The sequence below is a fragment of the Stegostoma tigrinum genome, chromosome 13, assembly GCF_030684315.1.
Source record: "Stegostoma tigrinum isolate sSteTig4 chromosome 13, sSteTig4.hap1, whole genome shotgun sequence".
In the NCBI taxonomy this organism is placed as follows: domain Eukaryota; kingdom Metazoa; phylum Chordata; class Chondrichthyes; order Orectolobiformes; family Stegostomatidae; genus Stegostoma; species Stegostoma tigrinum.
The window spans coordinates 73,984,529-74,012,086 of NC_081366.1; the positions used below are offsets into that span (position 1 = coordinate 73,984,529).

A 27,558-nucleotide genomic window follows, 5' to 3' on the forward strand; every position below is an offset into this window, starting at 1 on the left:
TTGAGTTCAAACTCTACCATCTGCCATGGCAGGATTCAGGTCCCCAGATCATTGCCTGTGTCTCTGGATTAACAGTCCAGTGATAATTTCACTAGGACATTGCCTCCCACTATCACTCTTTACTGCTCTGTGCATCTCTCTTAATCATCAGGTTCTTTGTGATGACATGCAATTGAGTTACTGACTTCTCAATTTGTGCAACTATTCAAGGATAAAAGCCAACATTTCTGGGAGTAATCAGGTAACCTTTGATTGAATCAGGGGCAGCTTCCATAGTAACTGAGTGAAGTCAAACTGTTTGTTTCTGGAAATAATTTGCAGTCTGGCGGTAACCATATGATGAACTCCAGCGAGCTAGCAGTGAGACATCTCAGTTCTGATGACGAAACAATCTGGACAGTGATAACATTCATACTGCATATCACTTTAAAAAGTGAAAGTTACATGTACACTTAAGAAAAAAGCATGTTTTGTTCTCTGTACAACTTGTTGCTTTGTTAGCTGGGTAGAATGCTAAATTGTCTGCCAATCTACAGAAAGCATGCTTCAAACTCACACAAAGTAAAAACCAATAGAACTACAAAAGTTGTAACTCAGAAACCGCAACAGAAATTGCTGGAAAATCTCATCAGGTCTGGCAGCATGTGTGAAGAGAAATCAGAGGAAATGTTTTGGGTCTGGTGACAATGCTCACAATGTTCGGAGGAAGGGTCACCAGATCAGAAACGTTTACTCTGACTTCTCCTCACAGATTCTGCCAGACCTACTGAGCTTTTCCAACAATATCTGTTTTTGCTTCTAACTCATGCACATGAAAACAGTTAGAAGATAGCAGTACAGTTCTTTTTCATCAGTGATCAGTAAGATTCAGGATTCGGGGCTTTTAACATTCTGAGTGGAAGTATTTTCTTTACAGAGAGAAAAGATTTGCTACATTGTTATTTCTGAAATGGAATCATCGTCATTCCTTTGTAAATTCTACTGACAAAAACTTTGAAGGATTTGCCAAAGAGTTGACACCAAGTTAAAAAAGTTGTATCTCCTAAATGTTTTCAAAAGAATAAGGAAAACAAGTTTGTCTGTCAGGATATTATAGGTTTGAGTCCATTTAAATTAGTAGCAGGAAAGTGCACAGGTTCTACAACAGTAGCCAAACCTCCCTAAGAAATATCCTCAAAGTGCTCTACCTATGCATTGCTTAATGCCTGGGCACTAAAGACGTAAATGTATGCTGATGGCTTGCCGTATTGATGAATAGTCATTCCAGAGCAGCTGGGACAGGTCTCTGGTTACAGTGGGAAACCAGCAAATCCAGACAGGAGTTTGGCACTGTGAGCAATGGGATCACTGTTGCATTGGCTTAAAACCAAGGGATTTCAATATTGGGAAGGGAGGCCAGTTACATGGCAAACTGTCAATCTCAGTGTGGCTGACAGAGTCAAACCTTTTCCATGTTTCTGGCTTTTTTTTCCCATTGTAGATTGTGAATTAATATATAGTATGTTGTCAGATGCCCCGTCAGGTTAATGACAGTTAAAGATGTTCGACATCCTCAACATTTAAACTAAACAAAATCATTTGCTATGTGGTGTGTCTTTAAGAAATACTTTATTCTGTAAAATTTCAAAGCACCCTCCCTTGTCATCTAATCTTTTGAGGTTATGGGTTCATCGTGTAGACAACAAGGCTGACTTGTGACTGGGCATGGAATCTATTTCTGGATAGCTACCAACTCTGCTCCGTTACCCATCACTGTCCATGGAAAAGGGAGTTGTCATTTGTGCTCAGCGCCTCTTCATATGAGGGTAACTGGAACTAGAAATTAATTCTATGAAGAATTGTGGGCACAAACCTTGTTTGTACTGTTAATGTTACATATTTGCAAATTGTGTATATTATATATATTTATCAATTCAACTTCAGTATTTTTCATAGAAAGAATCAGTTTTTATAGAATCCCTACAGTGTCACAGGCTATTCAACCCAACAAGTTCACACTGGTGAGTATCCCACCCAGATCTGCCCCCTAACCTATAACCTTCCATTTTTCCATTGCTAACCCACATAGCCTGTACACTATGGGACAATTTAGCATGGCCAATCCACGTAACCTGCTGGCAAAAACTCAAAGCAAACCCATGTAGACACAGGGAAGAACATACAAACCCTACACAGGCAATTGCCTGAGGCTGGAATTGAACCCAGGTCCCCAGCACTGTGAAGTAACAGTGCTGACCACTGTGTTACCCTGAAAAGGACACTAGGACACCTTCCATCTTTATCAAGAGGGGTGCTAACCTTCTTTCCTTTCATACAACACTTCATGAGTATTACAGGTATCGAATCACTTGTCCAGTTTCATTCTATATTTAGCCACTGAACGTCTGAACATTTTGATTTAAATAAATAGTTGCATTTATTTGGGCTGATCATAACCTCGGGACACCACAGAAATTATACCTGTACCTCCAATGAAGTGACAATGGATGGGATCATCCATTCCTGAAAAGCATCGGGGAAGATAATTAGGTGATAGCAAGAACTGCAGCTGCTGGAGTCAGAGACAACACAGTGTGGAGCTGGAAGTTGACAGCAGGCCAGGCAGCATCAGAGGGGGAGGAAAGTTGATGTTTCGTGTCGGGACCCTTCTTTAGAAAAATTGAGCTGGTTGGCATCAGGACAAAACTTGCCACAAGTTCTAGGCAGGATAAGCAGCTGGCCTTCCTGACCCACTGTCAATCTGAACCCCTTAAGTCTTCAATCAATGACTGCTTAAGGGCATCACTCAGCGTGGGCGACAAAAGCTTCTGTTCAGGGTGGTATTAGAAAGAGGAATCCTTTTCCAACTGAGTCAACCAAGTGTGGGCAAACTGTCAGTCTTAGGAAGAGGGTGGTTGTTGTATAGACACCAAATGGACTACTGCACGCAGTTTTGGGAACCACATTACTGGGAGGATGGAAACACACTGGCCGGGGGAGTCCAGAAACGAGTTATAAGAATGGTGCCAGGGTTGAGGACCTTTGGTTATGAAGGCAGATTGAAGAGGGTGGGACTGCTTTTCTTGCATAGAAGGGGAGGAGGAAATCTGGAAGAGGCTTTCAAAATCATGAGCAGGCTGGGTTGAGCAGGTACAGATGAACTATTCCTGGTTCATGAAAGGAACAAGAGGGAACAGATTTAAGAGACCTAAGGAGCAACTTTTTCCCACAGAGTGTTGTGCATGTATGGAATGAGCTGCCAGAGGGGGTGGTGGAGGCTGGTACAATTGCAACATTTAAAAGGCACCTGGATGGGGACATGAACAGGAAGGATTTAGAGGGATGTGGGACAAAAGCTGGCAAATAGGACCAGAATAATTTGGGGTATCTGGTCAGCATGGACCAAAGATGTGTGTTTCTGTGCTGGACAGCCCGATGGCTCTAAGTTGGCATAGATTTAAAGTGAATAACTAAAGAAGCAAGGGGTTTGTGAGAAAAAAATCATTTTCACACGGAGATTAATGAGTGTACGGCCTGGGAGTGTGGTGAAGGAAGGTTTAATTGATGCATTCAAGAGGATGTTTATTTGAATAAAAAATGTACAAAGGTACGGGGGGAGAAAACCTCTAGGTAATAATACTCACTTGATAAGCCAGTGTAAGTAGGATGGGCTGAATGGGCTCTTTCTGTGCCTTGGGACTTCTGTAATTTTATCCCTCATCTGCACTAATTCCTACAAGACTTGCAAGGTGAATCTAAGGCAAGGGTGTGTCCATTGAGAGCAATTCGCCCAGCAAACAACATCGAGCTTGGGGATTGGAAGCTATGTGTTTCGCAACAGTGAAACAACAAGGAAATGTTGACTGGCTTTGAAATGTCCATTGGCTCCACTTTTACTGTTAGGAGTAAGTGTGAGTTAGTAGCTCAGGGATTGGAGCAGCCAGAAAGGACAGTGCACCTTCCCACAGCAGGAGCACATTAACTCAGTCTTGGTTACTCTAGAACCACATTTCAAACTTTGTATATCTTGCTACCAAACAAAGCTCGGGATGCAATCATCATTCACACGACATAGTGAATGCAGAGCGGGAACCAATAAGTTTCAGGTTAGAGGTCACATTGGCACCACAAGAGAAAGACCACTCCTCACAGACAATGATGCTGGGATGGCATAATGCAGTCGAACTGTGTGGTGAAACAGAATAAACATTTATAGATCTTAACCATCAATTAAATCTATCGAGCTCTCATACCTTTCACTGGGGTGGTAGAAACTGCCAATGCTGTAGAATCTGAGATAACAAGGTGTGAAGCTGGAGGAACACAGCAGGCCAAGCAGCATCAGAGAAACAGGAAAGCTTGATGTTTTGGGTCGGGACCTTTCTTCAGAAATGGGGAGGGGAAGGGGGCTCTGAAATGAATAGAGAGAGAGGGGGAGATGGTTGGAAGATGGATAGTGGAGCAGATAGGTGGGAGAGAAGATGGACAGGTCAAAGAGGCGGGGATGAGGCCAGTAAAGGTGAGTGTAGGTAGGGAGTTGGGACGGGGTTTGGTCAGTGAGGAGGGAGGAGCGGATCGGTGGGAGAGAAGACGGGCAGGTCAAAGAGGCGGGGGTGAGGCCAGTAAAGGTGAGTGTAGGTAGGGAGTTGGGATGGGGGTTGGTCAGTGAGGAGGGAGGAGCAGATTGGTGGGAGAGAAGACGGACAAATCAAAGAGGCGGGGGTGAGGCCAGTAAAGGTGAGTGTAAGCAGGGAGTTGGGATGGGGGTTGGTCAGTGAGGAGGGCGGAGTGGATAGGTGGGAGAGAAGACAGACAGGTCAAGGAGGCCTTTCATTAGGGTATTGTGATCCCTCACATTTTGCACAGCGGTTTACAAAATGCCTTGGGAAATACATGTTGCTTTTCATAAGTGGATACCACCAGCTGGCGAGGGCATACGTGTACTACTCTTACGGAGGTACTAGCTATGGCATTTGGGCCATGAGTAACATGAAAGATTGTCTCCAGGCATTCAAATTTTGATTGCAATCAAATCACAGTTGATTTAATATTTCCAATGGATTTTCTTTCTTCCAAAATAGAGAACACTCAAGCTGGCTGAATTTTCAGGAGTTGGATAAGGCAGTGAAAATAAACATAATTCTCAATGCAGCTACTGAGCTGTGACATCAAACATTCTGAGAGGAAGTCTGCCTTTGACTTCAAGTCAAACAAGGGCACTTAGAGTGAATATTCTAAGTGTTTAATATTGATGCTGGAGTTGGCAGGAAGCTTGCATTTCGGACTGTAATCCTGTGCGCTTGAAGTTAGTGATAACTGAAGACGTCCATAAGAATGCTTACCAATTGTTAGAGATGCACTACAAGAAGCATTCTATCTGGATGTGTCATGGCTTGGCACAGCAACTGCTCTGCCCAGGACCTAAGAAACTACAGAAAGTTTTGAGCACAGCCCAGTCCATCACACAAGTGAACCTGCCATTCATTGACTCCATGTATACTTTTCGCTGCCTTAGAAAAGGAGCCAACATAATCAAAAACCCTTCCCACCTTGGTTACAATCTCTTCCAACCTCTTCCATTAGGCAGAAGATACAAAAACTTGAATACACAGACTAACAGATTCAAGAACAGCCTCTTCCCCACTGTTATCGTTAAGTTTCTGGATGGGCCTCTCAAATTTTAAGTTTAATGTTGATCTTGCTCTCTGTGCACCTTCTCTGCAGCTGCAACGTTGTATTCTTCAGACTGTTCTATTAGTCAAATGCATTTGGTGTGTTCTGATCTATCCGCATTGCATGCAAAACAAGACTTTTCACTGTACCTAGGTACATTTGGCAATAATAAGTTAAGTCAATTCAAAGGTGTTCCTCAAGGAACCACATGAGCAGTGATGATACAACAAATCTGGATTAAAGTACAGGCAGGTTTGTCAATCAGTAAATTTAAGTGAAGCCTTTAATGTGAGGCAATAGCCCAAATATTTTGCTGACTTGTTAGAAGTTCCACATTTTGGATTTGTAAATCTTAATACCCACTATTTTAACCATAGTCCTAAAAGATCTTCCAGTCCTATATTAGAGGACACAATGCTGTGCTATCAAAAGTGAACCATCAAGCAGACTATAAATACTGTGGAAAGCTTAATGCACATAGCGGTGATCTGGAGTTCCATTTGGAATGCAATATAATTCTTCGGTCTTTATCTTTTGTGCATTTGGCATTACTTCTCTCACACAAGCGACAACGTGTTCGATATTCATTGAAAATCTGAGCTCACTTTGATGGAAAGTATATCCTGTTGATGTATTCCATAATACAACAGTTTTATTAAGGGAGCTATCTTTGCACTTCCTGTTGCCTTTAATTTTCCTTTTGATTCTGTGTTGAATTGCTGTTGTAAAGCAGTCAACTTAGAGGGACCTCTCGCCTCATGTGACATTACGACTCTCTATTGCTGTCTCAGCTCACAGTTTACACTCATAAATCACTAAATAGATACATAAATATTTGCTCTCAGTCTGCTTCTAATGTGCCATTCTAAATTATGATAAGGAATAACTAAGGTATACCATTAGCACTACAGATGTCTTTACAATGTGGACAAAGTAGTTCTGCTTGGAAGATTTGAAATATGCAGCAGATATATGAAAGGAATGGTGATGTTACACATCCAACTCAGTGGCAGAGGTGAAAGCGTGAAATTAAGGTAGTCATTTTCACAGCATATTGTCCAATGCACATTGCATGCTGATGACTCACAATTACATAACTAGGAACCATTCTTAGTTAAATGATGTCATTAATTAGGAACAACTTCTTAGAACTACTCTTTCAGTTAGCACAGCTTACCTAAATATCATGATGACTATTTCTGCACAAGGACATAATCAAATCTCAAAATGTTCGATGAAGCTAATGCAAACTTGCTAAGAAAGATGTGGGTCATGATTTAGGCTCACCACGTTTAACACTGAATCATTAATTTGTACAAATATATTGTGGAAACTAATAGTTATATTTTCAAGTTTCTCTCGTGTGATTGAATGCACCAGGTACCAAGGTTTTAAAATTAGAAAGAGTTTTGTACTGGGGTCAGAATTTTGATTCTCGTTACTTGTTCACTTCTGAAATATGCTGAAATCAGATCTACCATTAAACATACAGATAGCAAGGCTACTGATAGATGAAATGAACTGACATCCAGATAAATAGAGACTTGAAAATTTGAGAGACACAGATCTATATGCATTGATCGACAGACAAAGAGGTAAGAAATGAGAAAGCAAAAGACAGTGAGGCAAATGCAGATGGACACATTGACGGACAAAATGATAAATAATTAGACAGATATGAATAGATACACTAAAAATGTGCTCATAACTTTTATAAAATGTTGGCTAACTGTGTACTGAGGTAATTCACCTATTCTATGATAACTGGCAGAAAACTTAATCCTTTTCAATAGGAGGGGAGAGGCGACTGGGAAATGGAAGTCGTTACACATTTCAATCCTGTGCAGTGAGAATTAGATGATGTTTCCACAATGATTTCCTTTTAGAGAATGTTCAACTCCATTACACTGTCAACGATTATTCCTTCACTGTTGATTCATAAGCCCACTTTAAATGTACTGTTGTAATTGTATTTTCACTGCAACGTCAGACTGCTTCAAAAATTCCAAAACTGGTCAACTGTCCAAAACAAATTAAATCTCATTTCGTGGTTCTTTGATCTCTTCCGTTTCAATGATGAATCAAAATTATATCCACTCCCACATTAGCAATATTAGACATACACTTAAACACAAAAATACAGTTTATATAAATTATTCATAACAAATAAGTAGTGAGTTATCACCGATGGTTTTACTTCATTAATTTCCAGAGGATATTCTACTCTAATACAAAACAAAGAACAGTGGATGCTGGAAATCTGAAGGAAAAAACAGAAAATGCTGGAGAAACTCGACAGGTCTGACGGTATCTGCAGACAGAAAGTAGAGTTAACACTTCGGATCCGGTGACCTCTCTTTAGAACTTGTTAACTTTGCTTTCTCTCCAAAGACGCTGCCAGATGTTGCTAGAGACTCTCAAGCAGTTTCTATTTTTTGTACTCTATATTAGTTCCTGATTTCACTTCATTACATTGGTTTTGACGCAAAAATGCTCAGTATTTTACTGTAACTTAATCCAAAGTTAATATTTTTGACCCTCTTTTTTTTCTTGACTCTGGTAATTCAAATATTCAAAAATGGTAAATTTAGGGATTTGAGACTGAGCAGTCAGGTCTTTGTGTAGATAATGTTTTTCGCTGTCAAATTGCTGCTTGATGTCAGTGACATTTGGAGCTAAAACACATTTGTAGATAGCATGACATATTAACAATAATTTGTGCAGAATATCGTTATATGAAAACCTTCACCACTGCGCAGATTTCACTAAATAATTTCACTAATGTTCTCAAAGAAAACAACAAACAAATGAAGTGAAATTAGACCATTGGTTTTCTTATACTTAATCATATCTTTTCTCCCTTTGGTGAGTCACATGGCCAAACATTTGCTGACTCTCAACACTACCAATTATCACTTCCTTTCTTGTTCTCCCTCACACCCCATTGCCACAGCACATTCACCTTCTAACCCCTTGTCCCAACTACCGTACCTCATTTCACATTTCCCCATGCTCCAACACCACACTGATCTCCCTATCCACTACCATTCTGTGACAATGTGACATTTGTGCAGCAAATGTACACAGTCAGCACATGGGCAAAAAATCCTTGCCCACACTTTGAAGTTAATCCTCTTTGAAGTTGATGGCGAAGAGAAAAGTGTTTTATTTCTGCAGGATTAACAGGAGTTTTGGCATATTGTTGATGAGCTCCTCAGAGAAATTCTAGGAGTGGTTTTAAATTCTGTTGGATATTTATGTATGTACATTTACATTATATTTTACAGCACAGCAATATGCCCTTTGGTCAAACAGGTCTACTCTGGTGTTTATACATGAGCCTCCTCCCATTTAACCCCATCAGCATATCCTTCTATTCCTTTCCATATTGTACTTAGCTAGCTTCCCTTTCAATACATTGACACTATTTACCTACACCATTTCCCATAACAGGAAGTTTCACTGTCTAATCACTGACAAAATCATCGCTGGATGTTCCAGCGCATAGTTCTCACACCATCACTGGATGTTCCAGTGCATATGCCTCTAATCATCACTGGATGTTCTAGTGCATAGTTCTCACACCATCACTGGATGTTCCAGTGCATAGTTCTCACACCATCACTGGATGTTCCAGTGCATATGCCTCTAATCATCACTGGATGTTCCAGTGCATTGTTCACACACCATCACTGGATGTTCCAGTGCATATGCCTCTAATCATCACTGGATGTTCCAGTGCATTGTTCACACACCATCACTGGATGTTCCAGTGCATATGGCTCTAATCATCACTGGATGTTCCAGTGCATAGTTCTCACACCATCACTGGATGTTCCAGTGCATAGTTCTCACACCATCACCAAATTATTACATAAACAGGAGGAGACCATCTTGCCCGTCAGGTTCCAAATGAGCAGTGTACCTGATGCCACTCTCTTGCCCTCTCCACATGACCCTGCACATTGTTCTTTTGCAGATAATAATCAAATCTCCTCTTCAATGCCTCAACTGAGCCTGCTTCCGGCACATTCTCTGGGAGAACATTCCATATCTTCAACACTCACTATACAGTAGAGTCCTTTGGCTGCCATTTCTACCTCTGTCAATGATCTACATTCTGCGCCTTCTCAATTGTGATCCACCAATTGGAACACATTATCCATACCTGCTCTCTATAGATCCCTCATGGTTTTAAACACCTTGAAATCGCAGCACAATCTTCTCTCCTCCAGAGAAAAACAGTCTCAACTTCACCAATCCATTTATGTAACAGAAGTTGTTCATTTGTGCAACCATTCTTATAAATATTCTCTGTCTAATGCCTTCAACATCTTCCTATGATAAAGCTACCAGATCCAACTGCAATGCTTCACATGAGGCTGAATACAACATAATCTCCTTACTCTGGTACTCTATGACCCTGTTAATAAGATCTAGTTTGATGGATACACTTTATTAACTGCTAAATCCATCTGACTTACCATCCACTTTCAATGCCTTATGTATACATGAAACTGAACAATAATTTGCTCATCCAAATCAATTCCATGCCAGCCTTGTGCAAGGTATTGTATCTATTTCAAAAGAATTGTGCTGATGGATAGGTGAAGGGGATTGCAAAATGGCAGTTGCTTTATATGGTCAGGCAGCATTCCGGTAACATGAGAAACACAACACTTTTGAAGGTTGAATGTGCTTACACAGTTCAAGCATACTGCACACCAGAAATATGACTGGCCTTGATCAACAAAAGTTTTTTTTTCTCATTACAGTTGCAGACCATTTAAGCTGATGGAGAACAGGTGCTGGAAGAGATATAATAAGTGACCATTGCTGCTCATGTCTGTTAGAGTCAAGCAAATGATTTCACTATGGGAACATTTTGAAAAAGCCTGCAATCCAAGACACTTCTGAATGCCAACACTGTGTGCATTTTAACTGGATAACATTAGGACATATTCACTTTTATAACCCATGGAAAGCTGCTTTGCTCATAGTATCAAGAGATGTGCAGGCTAGGTGGGTTAGCCATGGGAATCATAGGGTTACAAGAATAGGGTAAGGTGGGATGCTCTTCGAAGGGTCAGTGTGGACTCAATGGGCCAAACAGCCTACTTCCAAACTGCAGGGATTCTATGATTCTATTTTCACATTACTTTTATGGGTTAATGGCTGGTGACGAGCTGTTCTTCAGCAAGAAAATATAATTTAAGTCATAGATTGAAAATGATGAATGCTCAGGAAAGAAACAGTCAACTGATCTGTAAGTAAAGTAAGATGTGAATTTATGATCTGGAGGCTAGAAATTATGCAGTGCAGTCGTACTGTATGAGAGCGGTGTATATTTGTATAAATTATCCTAATTGCATTTAAAGAAACAAACCTTGTTCCAAGGGAATATACTCAGCATTTGCATAATATAATACAGCATAATTAGATTTTCAACTTTGATGGCCTCACAGTGAAATTATTTATTATATTTTTCTTTAACTGTCCTGCGGAAACTCACTCTAGTTCATGTACTTTTCCTGACACAAGCATGGAATCAAATGGCTGATACAGATTCAAACCCCTGAGGTTAAATAGGTTGTTGGATCTGTATGACAGACCCGCAAACATCTGCAAATCCACTTCATCACAAATTAATGTTGACATTAACTGCTACTAATCTGAATTATCTACTAAAAGATACCATAGACAGTATGTTGATGAACCAATGTTGAAAGGTACTATTAATTAGCATGGTTGTCAGCCACGTTCAGTATTACACAGGACCTCAACTTGTTTGCTCTTCATACATGTGAAACATGGTACAATCCTTCACCAGCCTGTAACCAGCACTTCAGAAGCAATGCAGAAGAGTGGCTCTCATTCACAACAACCAAACAGTGGGTTAAATCCAGCTGAAATGTACTGCCCCTGTGAGTTTCCACCGGGCTGTCATACAAAACCGTCTTTTCAAAAAAACACAACTTGTTCAGCTGACTGCCTTTGCAGAGAAGAGAAATCCGACTGAAGTATATTTTTGTTCTGTCACCGTCAGCTAATTCATTAACTGTTTACAGACGGATAGAAAACACACCACGATTAATAGACACTCCGGATGAGGCATCCAGTACACTGGGGCCTTGTTACAAAGTACGTTTGTGAGTTCTGAAGATGATCTTTTTGAAGGCCTTTCGAAAGTCCCGGTTAAAGATGGTGTAGATGATGGGGTTGAGAGAGCTGTTGCAGTAACCGATCCAGAAGAAGAAGTTGAAGAGAGGCTCGGGGATGGTGCAGCTCTGCCTACACACCGCCCTCAGGCTGTAGGTGAAGAAGAACGGGAACCAGCAAAGCACGAAGACACCGATGACCACGGCCAGCACAAAGGTGAAGCGCTTCTCTCGCAGCTGGGCGACCCGGCTCTTGCTGAGCTTGGACTTGGGCTTAGTCCCCCTCCTCTTCCTCCTCTGCTCCAGGAAGAGCTGCGAGGCCCTGTGGCTGGCCCAGGACAGGCGGCTGCAACCTGTGCCATGGAGTGGAGGCAAGGTCGAGGACGACGGAGGAGGAAGGGCCAAGGGAAGGGGAAGGGAGACCTCCTGGCTCCTCCTGAGCTCCACTGCCTGGCTCTGAGCCTCTGAAGAGCAACTCTCCTCCAAGTCAATATCTTCCAACTCTTCCTCCTCATCGTCCTCCTGGTGTTGGTTGCTCAGGGAGCTCGGTGGGCTGTTACCTGGGATTCCTGCCTGGTTGGCACGGTGCCGCTGGCGGCGCCGGGAGAAGGCAGTCTCCAAGGGAAGAGGAGGAGCCAGGGCAACTGGCTGCCCGTTTCCGGCCACAGAAACCACCGAGGTCCTCTGCTTGGCCACCTGGTAGATGCGGAAGTAGACCAACATCATGATGAGACAGGGGGCGAAGAAAGAGACGGCACAGGATGATAGGATGTACCAGGTCTCATCATTGAGTTGGCAGCAGCCTTGCCTGGCATGGTCAACGCTGATCAAGGGCGGGAAGGAGATGACTGCCGAGATGAGCCATACCACCGCGATCATGGCCTTGATACGGCGTGGGGTCCGCTTCAAGTTGTACTCAACAGCCCTAGTCACGGCCCAGTAGCGGTCCAAGCTGATGGCGCAGAGGTGGACAATGGAAGAGGTGCAGAAGAGCACGTCCAGTGCCAGGTAGATACCACACCAGACACTGCCGAAGTGCCAGTAGCCCATCAGCTCATTGGCCAGCGAGAAAGGGATGACCAGAGCAGCCACCAGGATGTCTGCCGATGCCAGCGACACAAGGAACAGGTTCTGCGGAGGCCGGAGCGCCCGGCTGGTCAGCACTGCCACCACCACCAGCGCATTGCCCACCATGGTCAGCACGATGACCGCCACCACTGCCAGGCTGACTGCGGCCGCAGCTGCCGTGCTGTAAGGTGCCAAGGTCAGCGGACCACTAGCCGCCGCCGTGCCGTTCACCTCCTGTGAGCGGTTGGGGACAGGCTGCCCACACATCTCCATCTGGTGGGGTGTCCCTCAAACGCTTCCTCCTCACTCCCTCCAGCTCTATCCTCCCTCAACTGCCTCCTCCTCACTTCCTCCACCTCTACCCTCTCTCTACTGCCTCCTCGTCATTCCCTCCAGCTCTACTCTCCCCTACTGCCTTCTCACTCCCTCCTCGCTCCAGCTGTACCTCCCTCTACCACCTACTCCTCACTCCCTCCACCTTTACCCTCCCTCTACTGCCTCCTCCTTACTCCCTCCACCTTTACCCTCCCTCTACTGCCTCCTCCTCAGTCCCTCCACCTTTACCCTCCCTCTACTGCCTCCTCCTCACTCCCTCCACCTTTACCCTCCCTCTACTAGCTCCTCCTCACTCCCTCCACCTCTACCCTCCCTCTACCACCTCCTCCTCACTCCCTCCACCTCTACCACCTCCTCCTCACTCCCTCCACCTCTACCCTCCCTCTACTAGCTCCTCCTCACTTCCTCTACCCTCTCTCTACCACCTCCTCCTCACTCCCTCCACCTCTACCCTCCCTCCAGTGCCTTCCCCTCACTCCCTCCACCTCTACCCTCCCTCCAGTGCCTTCTCCTCACTCCCTCCACCTCTACCCTCCCTTTGATAGCTCCTCCTCACTCCCTCCACCTCTACCCTCCCTCCAGTGCCTTCCCCTCACTCCCTCCAGCTCCACCCTCCTTCCTGTTGCAAACCCTCCGCTGCCTCGCTGTCCTCTCTCAGTCCTACCGTCTGTCCGGGGATAGTCACCGCTTCCTCTCCAGCCTGCATGCCTCTCTCCTCAGGGCTCCTGAAGCATCCTCCGAAACTGGGATGCAGGATAGCAGCTGGCTGTGCTCTCTCTCTCTCTGAATGTCTGTCTCGTTGCCAATCCCTTCTCTTTCTCTCTCTCTCTGTGTGTGGAAGGAGGAAGCTACGAGAGCTTGAGGGATTTTTTCTTCCTCAAATCCTCCAGGATAACTCTCCTGGCAGTTTGGATTTCTACCCGTACCCGCTCAACGTTTACAAAGCTCCCTGAGTCCTGACGTCAGGCCAATCGCAGTGTTTAGGATAGGGTCTCTCTGAATGACTGCAACATATTAATATCCTCCCAGAGACAGAGAGAGGAGGGCGGGGGATGCGACACACAGAGAGAGAGAGAGACGGGGGTAATTACTCCTGGCTCCGTCCAACAGCTGCCCAGTTCATTTGGCTAATGATACCCTCAAGATGTCTTTCATTTTACCTCATTTGCGTCAGGAGCAAATACTTTGTCACAACTTGTGCCCGACACACGAGTTAAATAACTTCACAGTGTCCAGTTGAAAGATGCGCTTCCCCGTCTCACTTTTGAAGTTACTGTCGGTGTTTTTTTTCTCTCTCTCTTACCGAGAATCTGCTTTTCAGTCACTCTCTCTTGTGTGCAATCTGCTTTTCTCTCTTACCGACAATCTGCTTTTTTCTCTCTCTTATGTACAATCTGCATTTCTCTCTCTCATGTACAATCTGCTTTTCTCTCTCTTATCGACAATCTGTAAATTTGTTTGAAGTGCTTTCATCTCTTCCATACTAGCGAGAGGGCAGGCAGGGGGGCTGGGGATCCAGTCACCGGATAATGCAATAATTAGGCTCAGATTTCTTGGAAGACGCTTTTTTGTTGGTTTTTTTGGTTAATTTTTAATGTGAGACTAAAAAACAAAAAAAATGCTGCATCCAGGCTGCCCGTAAGAAAGGGTCTAAGAAGCGCAGGAGGAATAATTCTCGCCAACGTGACTTACTGGAGGCAGTCGCTTATCGCATTGACCTGCTCTTCCAGCGCGACATGGAATGTTTCTGACCCATTTCCGTACATTTTCTAAACTGGACCTTTGAGGATCAGAGAGGTCGCAATTTCCTGATGAGATTTTCAAAAAAAAACACCATTCGACTCTGTCCGGTACAAAAGTCTTTGTCTGAGGCAGGTACGGTGGGGGAAGGGGGGGGATGGTGGGTTTGGGGTTTGGAAACACAAGGGTCCGGATTTCCGCAGTGATGCGTTCTGCTCGGTGACATCTGGGAACGTTGTTTGTAAATAATCAGGAGCAAAGTTTGGTGGTGGTTGGGGAAGATGGTAGGCTGTAGCTTTCATTTGTCTTGAGATGGGCTTCGACGCAGGGAATTAGCCGAATGGTATTCACCTCGATAGACCCAGCGAAGAGAGAAACGGGGGGGCGCTCATCCAAACCTCACACTCCACACACCGAGTTGCAGTTCTCCTGGATATGCCCTGAAGGTGGAAATGGTAAATGGCAAGAAAAATGTTTAGATAAGGATGTGCAGGCTAGGGTGGATTGGCCAGGCTAAACTGCCCATAGTGCCCAGGGATGTGCAGGCTAGAGTGGATTGGCCATGCTAAATTGTCGATAGTGCGCAGGGATGGGCAGGTTAGGGTGGATTAGCCGTGCTAAATTGCCCATAGTGCCCCAGAGATGTGCAGGTTAGGCTGGATCAGCCATGCTAAATTGACCATCGTGCCCAGGGATGTGCTGGTTAAGGTGGATTAGCCATGTAAAATTGCCCATTGTGACCAGGGATGTGCAGGTTAGCGTGGATTGGCCATAGGAAATGGGGAGTTACAGGGATATAGTAGGGTGGTGGGCCTGGGTGGGATGCTTTTGGGTTGGAGGGTTTTAATGTGGACTCAATGGGCCGAATGCTCTGTTTCCCCAATATATGGGATTCTTTGAGTAAGCCTCAGTGATTGAGGGTGAGACTCATTGTTTCCATTTGGGAAATTCGCCAAAACAAAACAGAAGGGAAGGTCTGCATTTATGTGGAGCCCTTCATTTTATCAGAAAACCAGAGCTTTTATTTAGAAGCACAGCTCACTGTTGTAATGAAAATCAATCTCCACTCAGCAAACAACAGCTGTGAGAATGAGTGAAATGTCTAATATTTTAACTGTGTGTGAGGGATCCCGTTGGCCAATGCACTTCCTTGAACCACCACCCCCACGTTCCCTTCTAATTAGTGCCAGCGGCGCGCTTACATCCATCAAGTAGCAGTGATTAAACTTCGACACAGTCTGAAGCTGGAGGGACACAGCAGGTCAGGCAGCATCAGAGAAGCAGCAAAGTCGACATTTCGGGTTCATCTGACTCCAGCATTTGCATTCCTTCTGTCTCCGAGTGATTAAAGTTTCTGAGACACAACCCTCCAAACCTACACCCACTTCCATCTACCAGGAGAAGGCAGGAGATCCAGGACTGAGGGTCATTCAACCAGAAGCGTTAACTGATTTTCTCTTCACAGATGCTGCCAGACCTGCTGAGCTCTCCCAGAAACTCCTGTCCTTTTGTTTCTGATCTCCAGCATCCGCAGTTCTTTCGGTTTTTATTCCTTCACTGTTGTTGGGCTAGGAGTCTGGAAATCCCTTCTGAACAACGCTGTGAGTGCCCCTACACCCGAAAGACTAGCGTGGTTCAAGACGCCAGCTCACTATCCCCTTCTCAACAACATTTAGGGATGTTCAATAAATGCTGCCTCCCGACAGCTCCGCCTCACCCCACCCAGCAGCAACACTCATTCCCCATAAATAAAGATGGGGACACAGTGTAAAACAAAATCAGCAACCCCTCCCCTCCACCAGTAAGACAACTTTGATTATTACAGAACAGTTTAAGGAGTACAAAGAGTGGGGAGGTGGATCTTGGTCATTGGTGAAGACACAAAGTGTTTAGTGGAAGGTGTATTTGAACTCATTACGTTTAGTGAAGAACTCCGCGGACAAAGGGAGGAGAGTTAGGACAAGAATTTTTTTTTCTTCTACAGCAGCATGAGAAGCCCATCAGTCTAACTTGTAATAATACATGTGACACCATCAGAAAACTCTTGAGTGCAGCTCTGAAGAGGTTTTCTACAGCAACCAGACTGAGGCAGAGGTGGCTCGACCATGTTGAGGAGTTAGTGACTCAGATGTAAGGATGGAGCTGAGCTCAAGTCAAGCACTGCCCACCCCAACCCCAGTCCGCACCCACAGACTATGTGGAATTAGAACACAGAGAGGAGGATCCAGCACTTTCTGTGTTAGAATGAAGAGACACTGCCCCTCCAGTTCCATATGCTAATTCCTGTTCACCCACTAAATTACTAAACCTGAGCATGTGGCCGAGCCCAAAACCAAGGGCAGGAAGGTTCCAGAGTGCTCGAGCCAAGCAGTTAAAATGACAGCTCAAGGCTAAGATCAGCAGTAACTCCCATTCACAATCAAAAAGCAGAAATTGCTGGAAAAGCTCAGCAGGTCTGGCATCATCTGTGGAGAGAAATCAGAGTTAACGTTTCAGCCCTTCTTCAGAACTGAGATGAACTGAGTCCTAAGAAAGGGTCACCATACCCGAAATGTTAACTCTGATTTCTCTCACAGATGCTGCCAGATGTAGAACATAGAACAATACAGCACAGTACAGGCCCTTGGGCCCACGATGTTATGCTGACCTATGATCCTACTACAATCAATCTACCCTGCATACCCTACATTTTGCTATCCTCCATGTGCCTATCCAAGAGTCGTTTGAGAGCTTCTCCAGCACCTTCTGTTTTTGTTCCTGATTTCCAGTATCCGCAGGTCTTTCAGTTAATTTTTAGTAACTCCCAATATCACTGTTCAATAAAGGTATCAGTTATTCCGACTAATGCGAAAAAAAATCTGCACTTTTATTATGTTTAAACATTCAGATCCTGAATGGAAGTAGTTGAATGACCTTTGGAATAAATAATAGGGTGAGCCTAATGGACCCTATGAGCGCTGGGCCCTCTTATACACATGATGCGGAGGTGCTAATGTTGGACTGGGGTGGGCAAAGTAAGAATTCACCTGACACCAGGATATAGCTTTCGGAGACTCAGCCTTTGTGTTATCAAATAAACCTGCTGGCCTATAACCTGGTGTCATGTGAATTCTGACCTTTTATACATAAAATGGGGTTCCTGTGCTGCAGTTGCGTCGGTCCGCAGTGCATTTCTCTCTCTTTCTGTCACCATGCAGAGCCGATTCCCCAATTCACCAAAGTCTTCCTTGTCAGAATTCCCCACAACTTTTCTCCCCACCAGGAGGGGGTGGAGGTGAGGAGATCTATCGTTTACAGTGCCCACATTCTACTCCCCTACACGCTTCCTGAGCCCACACTGTCGACTCAATGCAATTATCGAGTGGAAAATTGGCAACCAGCAAGGCCCACCTCATCCGCTGAGATTTTGCGTCATTGCCGCCCATTCAGTTTAGAATCAGAAAGTCAATATCAAAAGTCTAAAATAAGATTTTTTTTCAAGTTTCCATGGTAAACTTTATTTTCAATATCCTCAAAAATCCAGAATATTTATTAACGCGGTCTGACTTTATTCATAATGATTACTGATTATTCAGACCGTATCATCAAGTTAGTAAATTTCAATACAATGCACTCAGTTTTTCTTAATTTTCTCATCCAACCTTGGAGAGGCTTCTCGTTTATCCCAATCTGATTCACCACCTCACTTTTTTTAAAGCAACATGACATTTTGCCAAACAATCCTGGGAACCATCTCTCTTCCTGATCCTGAGTTTGTCCGACTCTTCCTCCTTGATTTCAATACAACAGAGACAGTGAGCGTGCATGTTTCTCCCTGATCAACAAACCTGAACGAAATGGTTAGTAGGGAGAATGGCCAAGGACAATTAGAGTAGTGACTGGAAATCCCATGAAATCCCAGGAAGCATGAAATCCCAACCTCAGTGATGTTGGAGTCCGATACATTATATAAAAGATAAGGCTGAAGTGTTTACATCCAACATCAAATCCAGAAGATGATAGACCTGAGTTCTCCTCCAGTCATGAACAAACAGACTAAGATACTTCTACACACCACCCTGTTCCCTGGCCAACATCTCTGTCTCAGGCTTCCTGCAGTGTTCCAGTGAAGCTCAGCACAAACTGGAAGAACAATTCCTCATTTTCTGGTTGGAACACTGACAATGTAGAAAGCTCCTCACAAATATCATGCCCCACCAAAAAAATACACAAATCCAACGCGGAAAATGACTGCTTGATCTGTCTACTCTCAGTCATCAGCAAAGGGATGGAAAGCAATCGTGAGTTGTGCTACCAAATAGCATTTACTGAACAATAACCCTCTAATCAGTAGTCAGTCTGGGTTCTGTAGAAACCAGTAGCTTCAAACCTCATTTCAGCCTTGGCTGAAACATGGGCAACACAACTGAATCAAAACAAGTGAGACGAGAGTAGCTGATCTTAAAGGCAACTTTTGACCATGAGGGGTATATCGAAATGAATTAACTTGATGACACAGTGTCAGTGATCAGCAGTCCTTATGGATCACTTAAGGTGAAGTTAAGGGTGAACCCATGATTGTGGGTTTGAAGTCAAAGCCAGGTGAGAGCAGGTTAAAAGCAGCAGATTTACTTGGCTACAGGACATTAGGAAACCAGAAAGATTTTTATGACAACTGTTCCATGGTTGCTATAAGACTAGGTGGAGAGAGCAGCGCCAGAGGCCCATGGGTATTTTTGAGTTGGTGCATCTTGTGGGCCTTGATGCCTGAAAGGAAAAGAAAAAGTTTCTTGTTAGCACAATGAATGAGCCGGAGGATGAAGTGGGACTGCAGAGTGGTGCAGCCCTGAGCCAGTGTGTTACGATGTTGTTGGAGAGAGAGGTTGAGAGTGTGCATGTGGCGCTTCTGAGGAAGGGTCACCGGACCCGAAATGTTAACTCTGTTTTCTCCTCCACAGATGCTGCCAGACCTGCTGAGCTTTTCCAGCAACTTTGTTTTTGTGCTATAAGACTAGTTTTGATTCCAGAATTTAATTGAATTTAAGTATTACTTGCCATTCACAGGTAGTTCTGCAATTACACAACGCAAACTGGCCGTAAAGCAATTGATGAATAGTGGAGACAGTAGGAACTGCAAATTCTGGAGAATCTGAGATAACAAGGTATTGAGCTGGATGAACACAGCAGGCCAAGCAGCATCAGAGGAGCAGGAAAACTGACATTTCGGGTCTGGACCCTTCTATAGAAACAAATTCATTTCTGAAGAAGGGTCCAGATTCAAAACATCTGTTTTCCTGCTCCTCTGATACTGCTTGGCCTGTTGTGTTCATCCAGCTCTGTGCCTTGTTATCTGATGAATAGTGGATGCTGTTTGGATAATGCAGAATTTCTGCTGTACAGGCACTGTGATTTTCTACAGCGATTTCCCTATATCGTGATTTTCTACAGCACAAGGCCTCACAAGAACACAACCGTCGCATTGCAGGAGAACCACCTGTAACAGCTAAACAGGATTGCCCAGATCTTGCTGGACAGAGACTGTACCAGAATCAATAGAGCTGACAATGAAACTGTCCATGTCCCATTTTAAGATGAAGGAAGAGATGAATGTAACAATTGAAGATGATAATCTTAACAGACTTGCTTAGTGATGGCTGGGTACTGAGATGACCAGAATCCAACAACTTCTTCCCAGCAGTCCACCTTGTCATCGTTGACATCAATTTTACTGGGGCTTTTTCATGTCACACTTAGAATCATATAATTCCTACAGGCCATTCAGCCCATTGAATCCGCACCTCCAAAAAACATCCCACCTCCTTAAACTGCATTTCCTATGGTTAAACCACCCATCCTTGGACACTATGGGAAAATTAGCATGGCTAATCCATCCAACCTTCACATTTTTGGACTGTGGACAGAACCAGAGCACCCAGAGGAAACACACACAGACAGGGGAAGAAATGCAAATTCCATACAGACAGTCGCCCAGTTAGAGGCTGGCATCTAACCCAGTTCCCTGAAATGGCCGAGAGAGCTAAACAGTTCAATGGCAAGTGGGAGGGGATATAAATTCTGGCCTTACCCATATTCCCTTCAAGAATAAAGGAAAAAAAACTCAATTCATTGTTTTTGAATATTGCTTATGTAGCACACATTTATTGTTCTCTGGTATACACCTATTCTAAAACCCATTCCAGTTAATGGCTTTCAATGAAATTTTTATTCTGTTGGAGTTCATTTTCTTGGAAACCCCTATTTCAGACCAAATTCCTGCAGTAATATGCCATAAATTTATCTCAACTTCTACTGTATTATGATTGACTAATGCCAGATATCATATTGCTTTTGAATTTGGGAGAAAATGGCCTTGTGATATTAATCCAGACGCCCAGATAATATTCTAGCAATCTGATAGATGGTGGAATTTACACTCAATAAAATTTCTTCAATTACAACCCTAATGATGACCATGAATACATTGTCAATTGTTAGAAAAACCCATCTGGTTTGCTGATGTCCTTCAGGGAAGGGAACTGCCATCCTTACCTGATTTGGTCTGGTCTACCTGGGACTCCAGACCCACAGCAAAGTGGTTATCTCTGAACTGCCCTCTGGGCAATTAGGAATGGGCAATAAATGCTGCCTAGCCAGTGACTCCCTCATCCTGTGAATGAATAAAAAACATTGTGGAGTCCAAACCTCCTGTTAGCCCATTGCTGGAGATGTTTGTGGTGAGCTTCTTGAAGATTAGCAAAGATTTCCCAACACAGATACAGCTTACATCTGAAAGGTTAGAAATGAGTTCTGTGCTGAGGCAGTTGAGGCATTATTCCAAGATCCGTTTGTTATCTTTGCTGTGAATTTCTCCAAACCTTTGCTCTTATTTTTAGCTCCAGTGTGATGGCTTCATTTCCCTTGAAATCCTAATCAATTCTATCCAAGCGTATTGAATTCTCTCTCCTGCATTGAACCGTTTTCAGAGTACCTTTGAGACTCCCTCCCACCACCTCACCCTGTCCCTGCTATATTTGCATTCAACTCCAGCACTTCATTTGAAATGCTTCCAGCTTTTAGTTGAAAGCATTTATTCAGCTTGTACCTATTCTACAATCTCCTGTTAACATACTTCCCAACATGCCAGTATTTCCTTAGATTTCTATCTCAATATCTTAACGACACATGCTCATGTACAGCTAAGTATGTGAAGGGGCTGCCATTTATCCACATTTTGGACATGAACCTAGATCACAAATATGAAAAGACATTGCAGTTAATCCACTCCACTCATTTTGTTTTTCCTGATGCATTACTTTTAATAAGAGCTTGCTTCTTATGTAGCATTATGACCACAGGATTTCTCAAAGTGATTTATAAGCAAATGATTACTTTCTGAATTACAGTCACTATTATTATGGACTCAAATGCAGCAGTTAATTTGTTTTTGGCAAAGTGCCACCAACAAAGAAATGATCATACACTCTGTTTGTGATGGTATTATTTGAAGGAGAAATATTGACCAAGGCAGCAAAACATACTGCTTTAAACAGAATTATGGGATTTTTTTTTACAGTCACTTAAGCAGATCCTTTAGTTTAAATCTGAGTCAATGTTAAAACCTGAGTACTGCACACAAGTGATAGCCTGGATAAGGCACTCACGTTTTGATTAGGGTGTGAAACCGTAAACTGAAATTTAACACAGAGAAATGTGAAGGGATGCCTTTTGGAACTAAGAATACAGATTTGCAATTTAAATAATGTAATTCAGCTTTAAGTGGAATGTCATAACAGAGTGATGTCTTCATGCTAGAATCATAAAGCCTTTGGGCTAAAAGGTTCACTAACGAATATAACATGCCCAGTGGTAGAAAGCAGAGGGCTGTGGTGAATGGTAATTTTTCAGACAGAGTATACAGTGAAGTTCCCCAAAGTTCAGCACTGGACAAATGTACCTGTAAAGTTATGCAGTGAACAACAAGCAAACCAGCAGCCTGGAACTTATGTGTAGGTCTTGTTCTGTGTTACATACAGGGTATGCTTGGCAGCACAAGGCAATTTGGAGGCACTGTGGTTTTCTTTTATTAGTTCATGGGATGTGGGTAACATTGACTCAGCAAGAACTTATTGCACATTCCTAATATCCATGGCAGTGAGCTGCTTTCTTGGACTCTAACAGTCCTTAGGTGTAGATGCACCACTGTTACGGCAAGGAAGGGAGTTCCACATTTTTGTCCTGGTGACAGAGAAAGAATAGTTATATATTTCTATTCTAGAACAGTGTGTGACTTGGAGGAGCATTTATAAGTGATCCTATGCATCTGCTGATCGGAGATAATGGGAACTGCAGATTTTCTGATGAAAGGTCTAGGCCCGAAACGTCAGCTTTTGTGCTCCTGAGATGCTGCTTGGCCTGCTGTGCTCATCCAGCTTCACACTTTGTTACCTATGCATCTGCAGTCCTTATTCTCTGAAACACTGTGTCATCGCCACAGATCAGAACTCTGAAGTATGATGGATTTTTTTCACTTGTAATTCCAAAACTTGATTTTTGAAAGAAGACTTATACAGCCAAAAACAGCAGCGGATGTACATTTAGTTGCTGTCTGGGCAGGTGGAGGCAACCTCGTCCACAGGTAGACAGGTTGGTTTCAGCATGCTAGCTGTCATCAGTCAGAGCATTGAGTATAGGAGTTGGGACATCTCGTTGCAGCTGTACAAGACATTGGTGAGACCACACTTGGAGCACTGCATGTACTTCTGGTCACCCTACTGCAGAAAGGATATTAGTAAACTAGAAAGGGAGCAGAAAGGATTTTCTAGGATTCTACCTGAACTGGAAGGTATGAGTTATAAGGAGAGGTTAGATAGGCTGGGACTTTTTTTTTCCTCTGGAGCGTAGGAGACTGAGGGGTGGGCTCGTAGAGGTTTATAAAATTATCAGAGGCTTTTCCCCAGGGCAGAGGAGTGTAAAATTAGAGGCTACAGGCTTAAGTGACACGGTAGAAATCCAAAAGACTTCATGGGGGCAGTTTCTTCACATGGAGGGTGGTGAGTGTCTGGAACAAGCTGCTAGAGGTAGTGGTGAAAACGAGTACACTTTCGTCATTTAAGAAACATTCACACAGGTACATGGATGAAGTAGGTACAGGGGTATATGGACCAAATGCAGGCAAATGGGGCTAGTTTAAATTGTGCATGGGTTAGTACCTGGGACTTCGATGTTGTGGCCATTTCAGAGATATGGATAGAGCAGGGACAGGAATGGTTGTTGCAGGTTCCGGGATTTAGATGTTTCAGTAAGAGCAGAGAAGATGGTAAAAGCGGGGGAGGTGTGGCATTGTTGGTCAAGGATAGTATTACAGTTGCAAAAAGGATGTTTGGGGACTCGTCAACTGAGGTAGTATGGGCTGAGGTTAGAAACAGGAAAGGAGAGGTCACCCTGTTGGGAGTTTTCTATAGGCCTCCAAATAGTTCCAGAGATGTAGAGGAAAGGATAGCAAAGATGATTCTCGATAGGAGTGAGAGAGACAGGGTAGTTGTCATGGGGGATTTCAACTTTCCAAATATTGACTGGGAACACTATAGTTGGAGTACTATAGATGGGTCAGTTTTTGTCCAGTGTGTGCAGGAGGGCTTCCTGACACAGTATGTAGATAGGCCAACAAGGGGCAAAGTCACATTAGATTTGGTACTGGGTAATGAGCCTGGCCAGGCGTTAGATTTGGAAGTAGGTGAGCACTTTGGTGATAGCGATCACAATTCTCTTATGTTTACTTTAATGATGGAAAGGGATAGGTGTATACCACTGGGCAAGAGTTATAGCTGGGGGAAAGGCAATTACGATGAGATTAGGCAAGATTTAGGGAGCATAGGATGGGGAAGGAAACTGCAGGGGATGGGCACATTAGAAATGTGGATCTTATTCAAGGAAAAGCTCCTGTGTGTCCTAGATAAGTATGTACGTGTCAGGCAGGGAGGAAGCTGTAGAGCATGGGAGCTGTGGTTTACGAAGGAGGTGGAATCTGTGGTCAAGAGGAAGAAGAAGGCTTATGTTAGGATGAGATGTGAAGGCTCAGTTAGGGTGCTTGAGGGCTACGAGGTAGCCAGGAAAGACCTAAAGAGAGAGCTCAGAAGAGCCAGGAGGAGACATGAGAAGTTGTTGGCGGATAGGATCAGGGTAAACCCTAAGGCTTTCTATAGGTATTTAAGGAATAAAAGAATGACGAAAGTAAGATTAGGGCCAATCAAGGATAGTAGTGGTAAGTTGTGTGTGGAGTCAGAGGAGATGGGGAAGCACTAAATGAATATTTTTCAACAGTATTCACTCTAGAAAACGACAATGTTGTCGAGGAGAATACTGAGATACAGGCTACTAGACGAGCTGGGATTGAGGTTCACAAGGAAGAGGTATTAGAAATCCTACAGGGGGTGAAGATAGATAAGTCCCCTGGGCCGGATGGGATTTATCCTAGGATCCTCTAGGAAGCCAGGGAGGAGATTGCCAAGCCTTTGGCATTGATCTTTAACTCGTCATTGTCTACAGGAATAGTGCCAGATGACTGGAGGATAGAAAATGTGGTTCCCCTGTTCAAGAAGGGAGTAGAAACAACCCTGGTAATTATAGACCAGTGAGCCTTACCTCAGTTGTTGGTAAAGTGTTGGAAAAGGTTATAAGGGATAGGATTTATAATCAACTCGAAAAGAATAAATTGATTAGGGATAGTCAGCACAGTTTTGTGAAGGGAAGGTCGTGCCTCACAAACCTTATTGAGTTCTTTGACAAGGTGACCAAACAGGTAGATGAGAGTAAACCAGTTGATGTAGTGTATATGGATTTCAGCAAGGCATTCGATAAGGTTCCCCACTGTAGGCTATTGTACAAAATGCGGAGGAATGGAATTGTGGGAGATATAGCAGTTTGGATCGGAAATTGGCTTGCTGAAAGAAGACAGAGGGTGGTAGTTGATGGGAAATGTTCATCCTGGAGACCAGTTACTAGTGGTGTACCACAAGGGTCGGTGTTGGGTCCACTGCTGTTTGTCATTTTTATAAATGACCTGGATGAGGGCGTAAAAGGATGGGTTAGTAAATTTGCAGACGACACTAAGGTCGGTGGAGTTGTGGATAGTGACGAAGGATGCTGTAGGTTGCAGAGAGACATAGACAAGCTGCAGAGCTGGGCTGAGAGGTGGCAAATGGAGTTTAATGCAGACAAGTGTGAGGTGATGCACTTTGGCAGGAGTAACTGGAAGGCAAAGTACTGGGCTCATGGTAAGATTCTTAGTAGTGTAGATGAGCAGAGAGATCTCAGTGTCCATGTACACAGATCATTGAAAGTTCCCACCCAGGTTGACAGGGCTGTTAAGAAGGCATACAGTGTTTTAGCTTTTATTAAAAAAGGGATCGAGTTCCGGAACCAAGAGGTTATGCTGCAGCTGTACAAAACTCTGGTGAGGCCGCACTTGGAGTATTGCGTACAGTTCTGGTCACCGCATTATAAGAAGGATGTGGAAGCTTTGGAAAGGGTGCAGAGGAGATTTACTAGGATGTTGCCTGGTATGGAGGGAAGGTCTTATGAGGAAACGCTGAGGGCCTTGAGGCTGTTTTCATTAGAGAGAAGAAGGTTGAGAGGTGACTTAATTGAAACATATAAAATAATCAGAGGGTTAGATATGGTGGAAAGGGAGAGCCTTTTTCCTGGGATGGTGATGGCAAGCACGAGGGGGCATAGCTTCAAACTGAGGGGTGAAAGATATAGGACAGATGTCAGAGGTAGTTTCTTTACTCAGAGAGTAGTAAGGGAATGGAACGCTTTGCCTGCAAAAGTCGTAGATTCGCCAACTTTAGGTACATTTAAGTCGTCATTGGATAAGCATATGGACGTACATGGAATAGTGTAGGTTAGATGGGCTTCAGATCGGTATGACAGGTCGGCACAACGTCGAGGGCTGAAGGGTCTGTACTGTGTGTAATGTTCTATGTTCTATGTTCTATGTGTAAGCTGGATGGCATGGGTAAGTTGGGCTGAAGGGCCTGTTTCCATGCTGTAGACCTTGGTGACTTTAGTTTCAGAAGACATAGATCTATTCTTTCATTAAAGAGAGACAACTGGTGATGTGATTAACCTGAGAGTCACATCTCAGGCAAGGGGCAACATTGAGATTATATGGTCTTCGCAGTAACCTCAGCTCGTATAGGATTTAAACCTACATTATTGGTGTCACTCTGCATCACAAACTCTGCATCACATGCAGTTAACTGAGCTAAACAACTTCACAAAATATCTGCTTAATTGACACCACGTCCTCAAACATCCACTCTCTCCACCACCACTCTCAATAGCAGCAGTGTGCACTATCTACAAGATGCACTGCACAAAAGATCTTTAGACAGCACCTTCCAAACCCACAACCATTACCATTTAGAAAGACAAGGGCAGCAGATATTAGATTAGATTAGATTCCCTACAGTGTGGAAACAGGCCCTTCGGCCCAATAAGTCCACACTGCCCCTTGGTATACCACACCCAGACCCATCCCCCTATAACCCACACACCCCTGAAAACTGTAGGCAATTTAGCATGGCCAATCCACCCGAACCTGCACACTTTTGGACTGTGGGAG

At 43.8% G+C, this 27,558-nt stretch overlaps 1 protein-coding gene and 1 pseudogene across 1 annotated transcript; both read right to left on the reverse strand.

The window, feature by feature from the left end:
- Positions 1-2,251: 2,251 nt before the first annotated feature.
- LOC125458585 (U6atac minor spliceosomal RNA) lies at positions 2,252-2,320 on the reverse strand (annotated as a pseudogene).
- Positions 2,321-6,891: 4,571 nt separating this feature from the next.
- Positions 6,892-13,335, reverse strand: LOC125458111 (alpha-2Db adrenergic receptor-like). Its single transcript, XM_048543009.2, has one exon. The coding sequence runs from the start codon at positions 13,149-13,151 to the stop codon at positions 11,787-11,789; it is 1,365 nt and encodes a 454-aa protein (XP_048398966.1). The 5' UTR covers positions 13,152-13,335; the 3' UTR covers positions 6,892-11,786.
- Between the last annotated feature and the right edge of the window lie 14,223 nt (positions 13,336-27,558).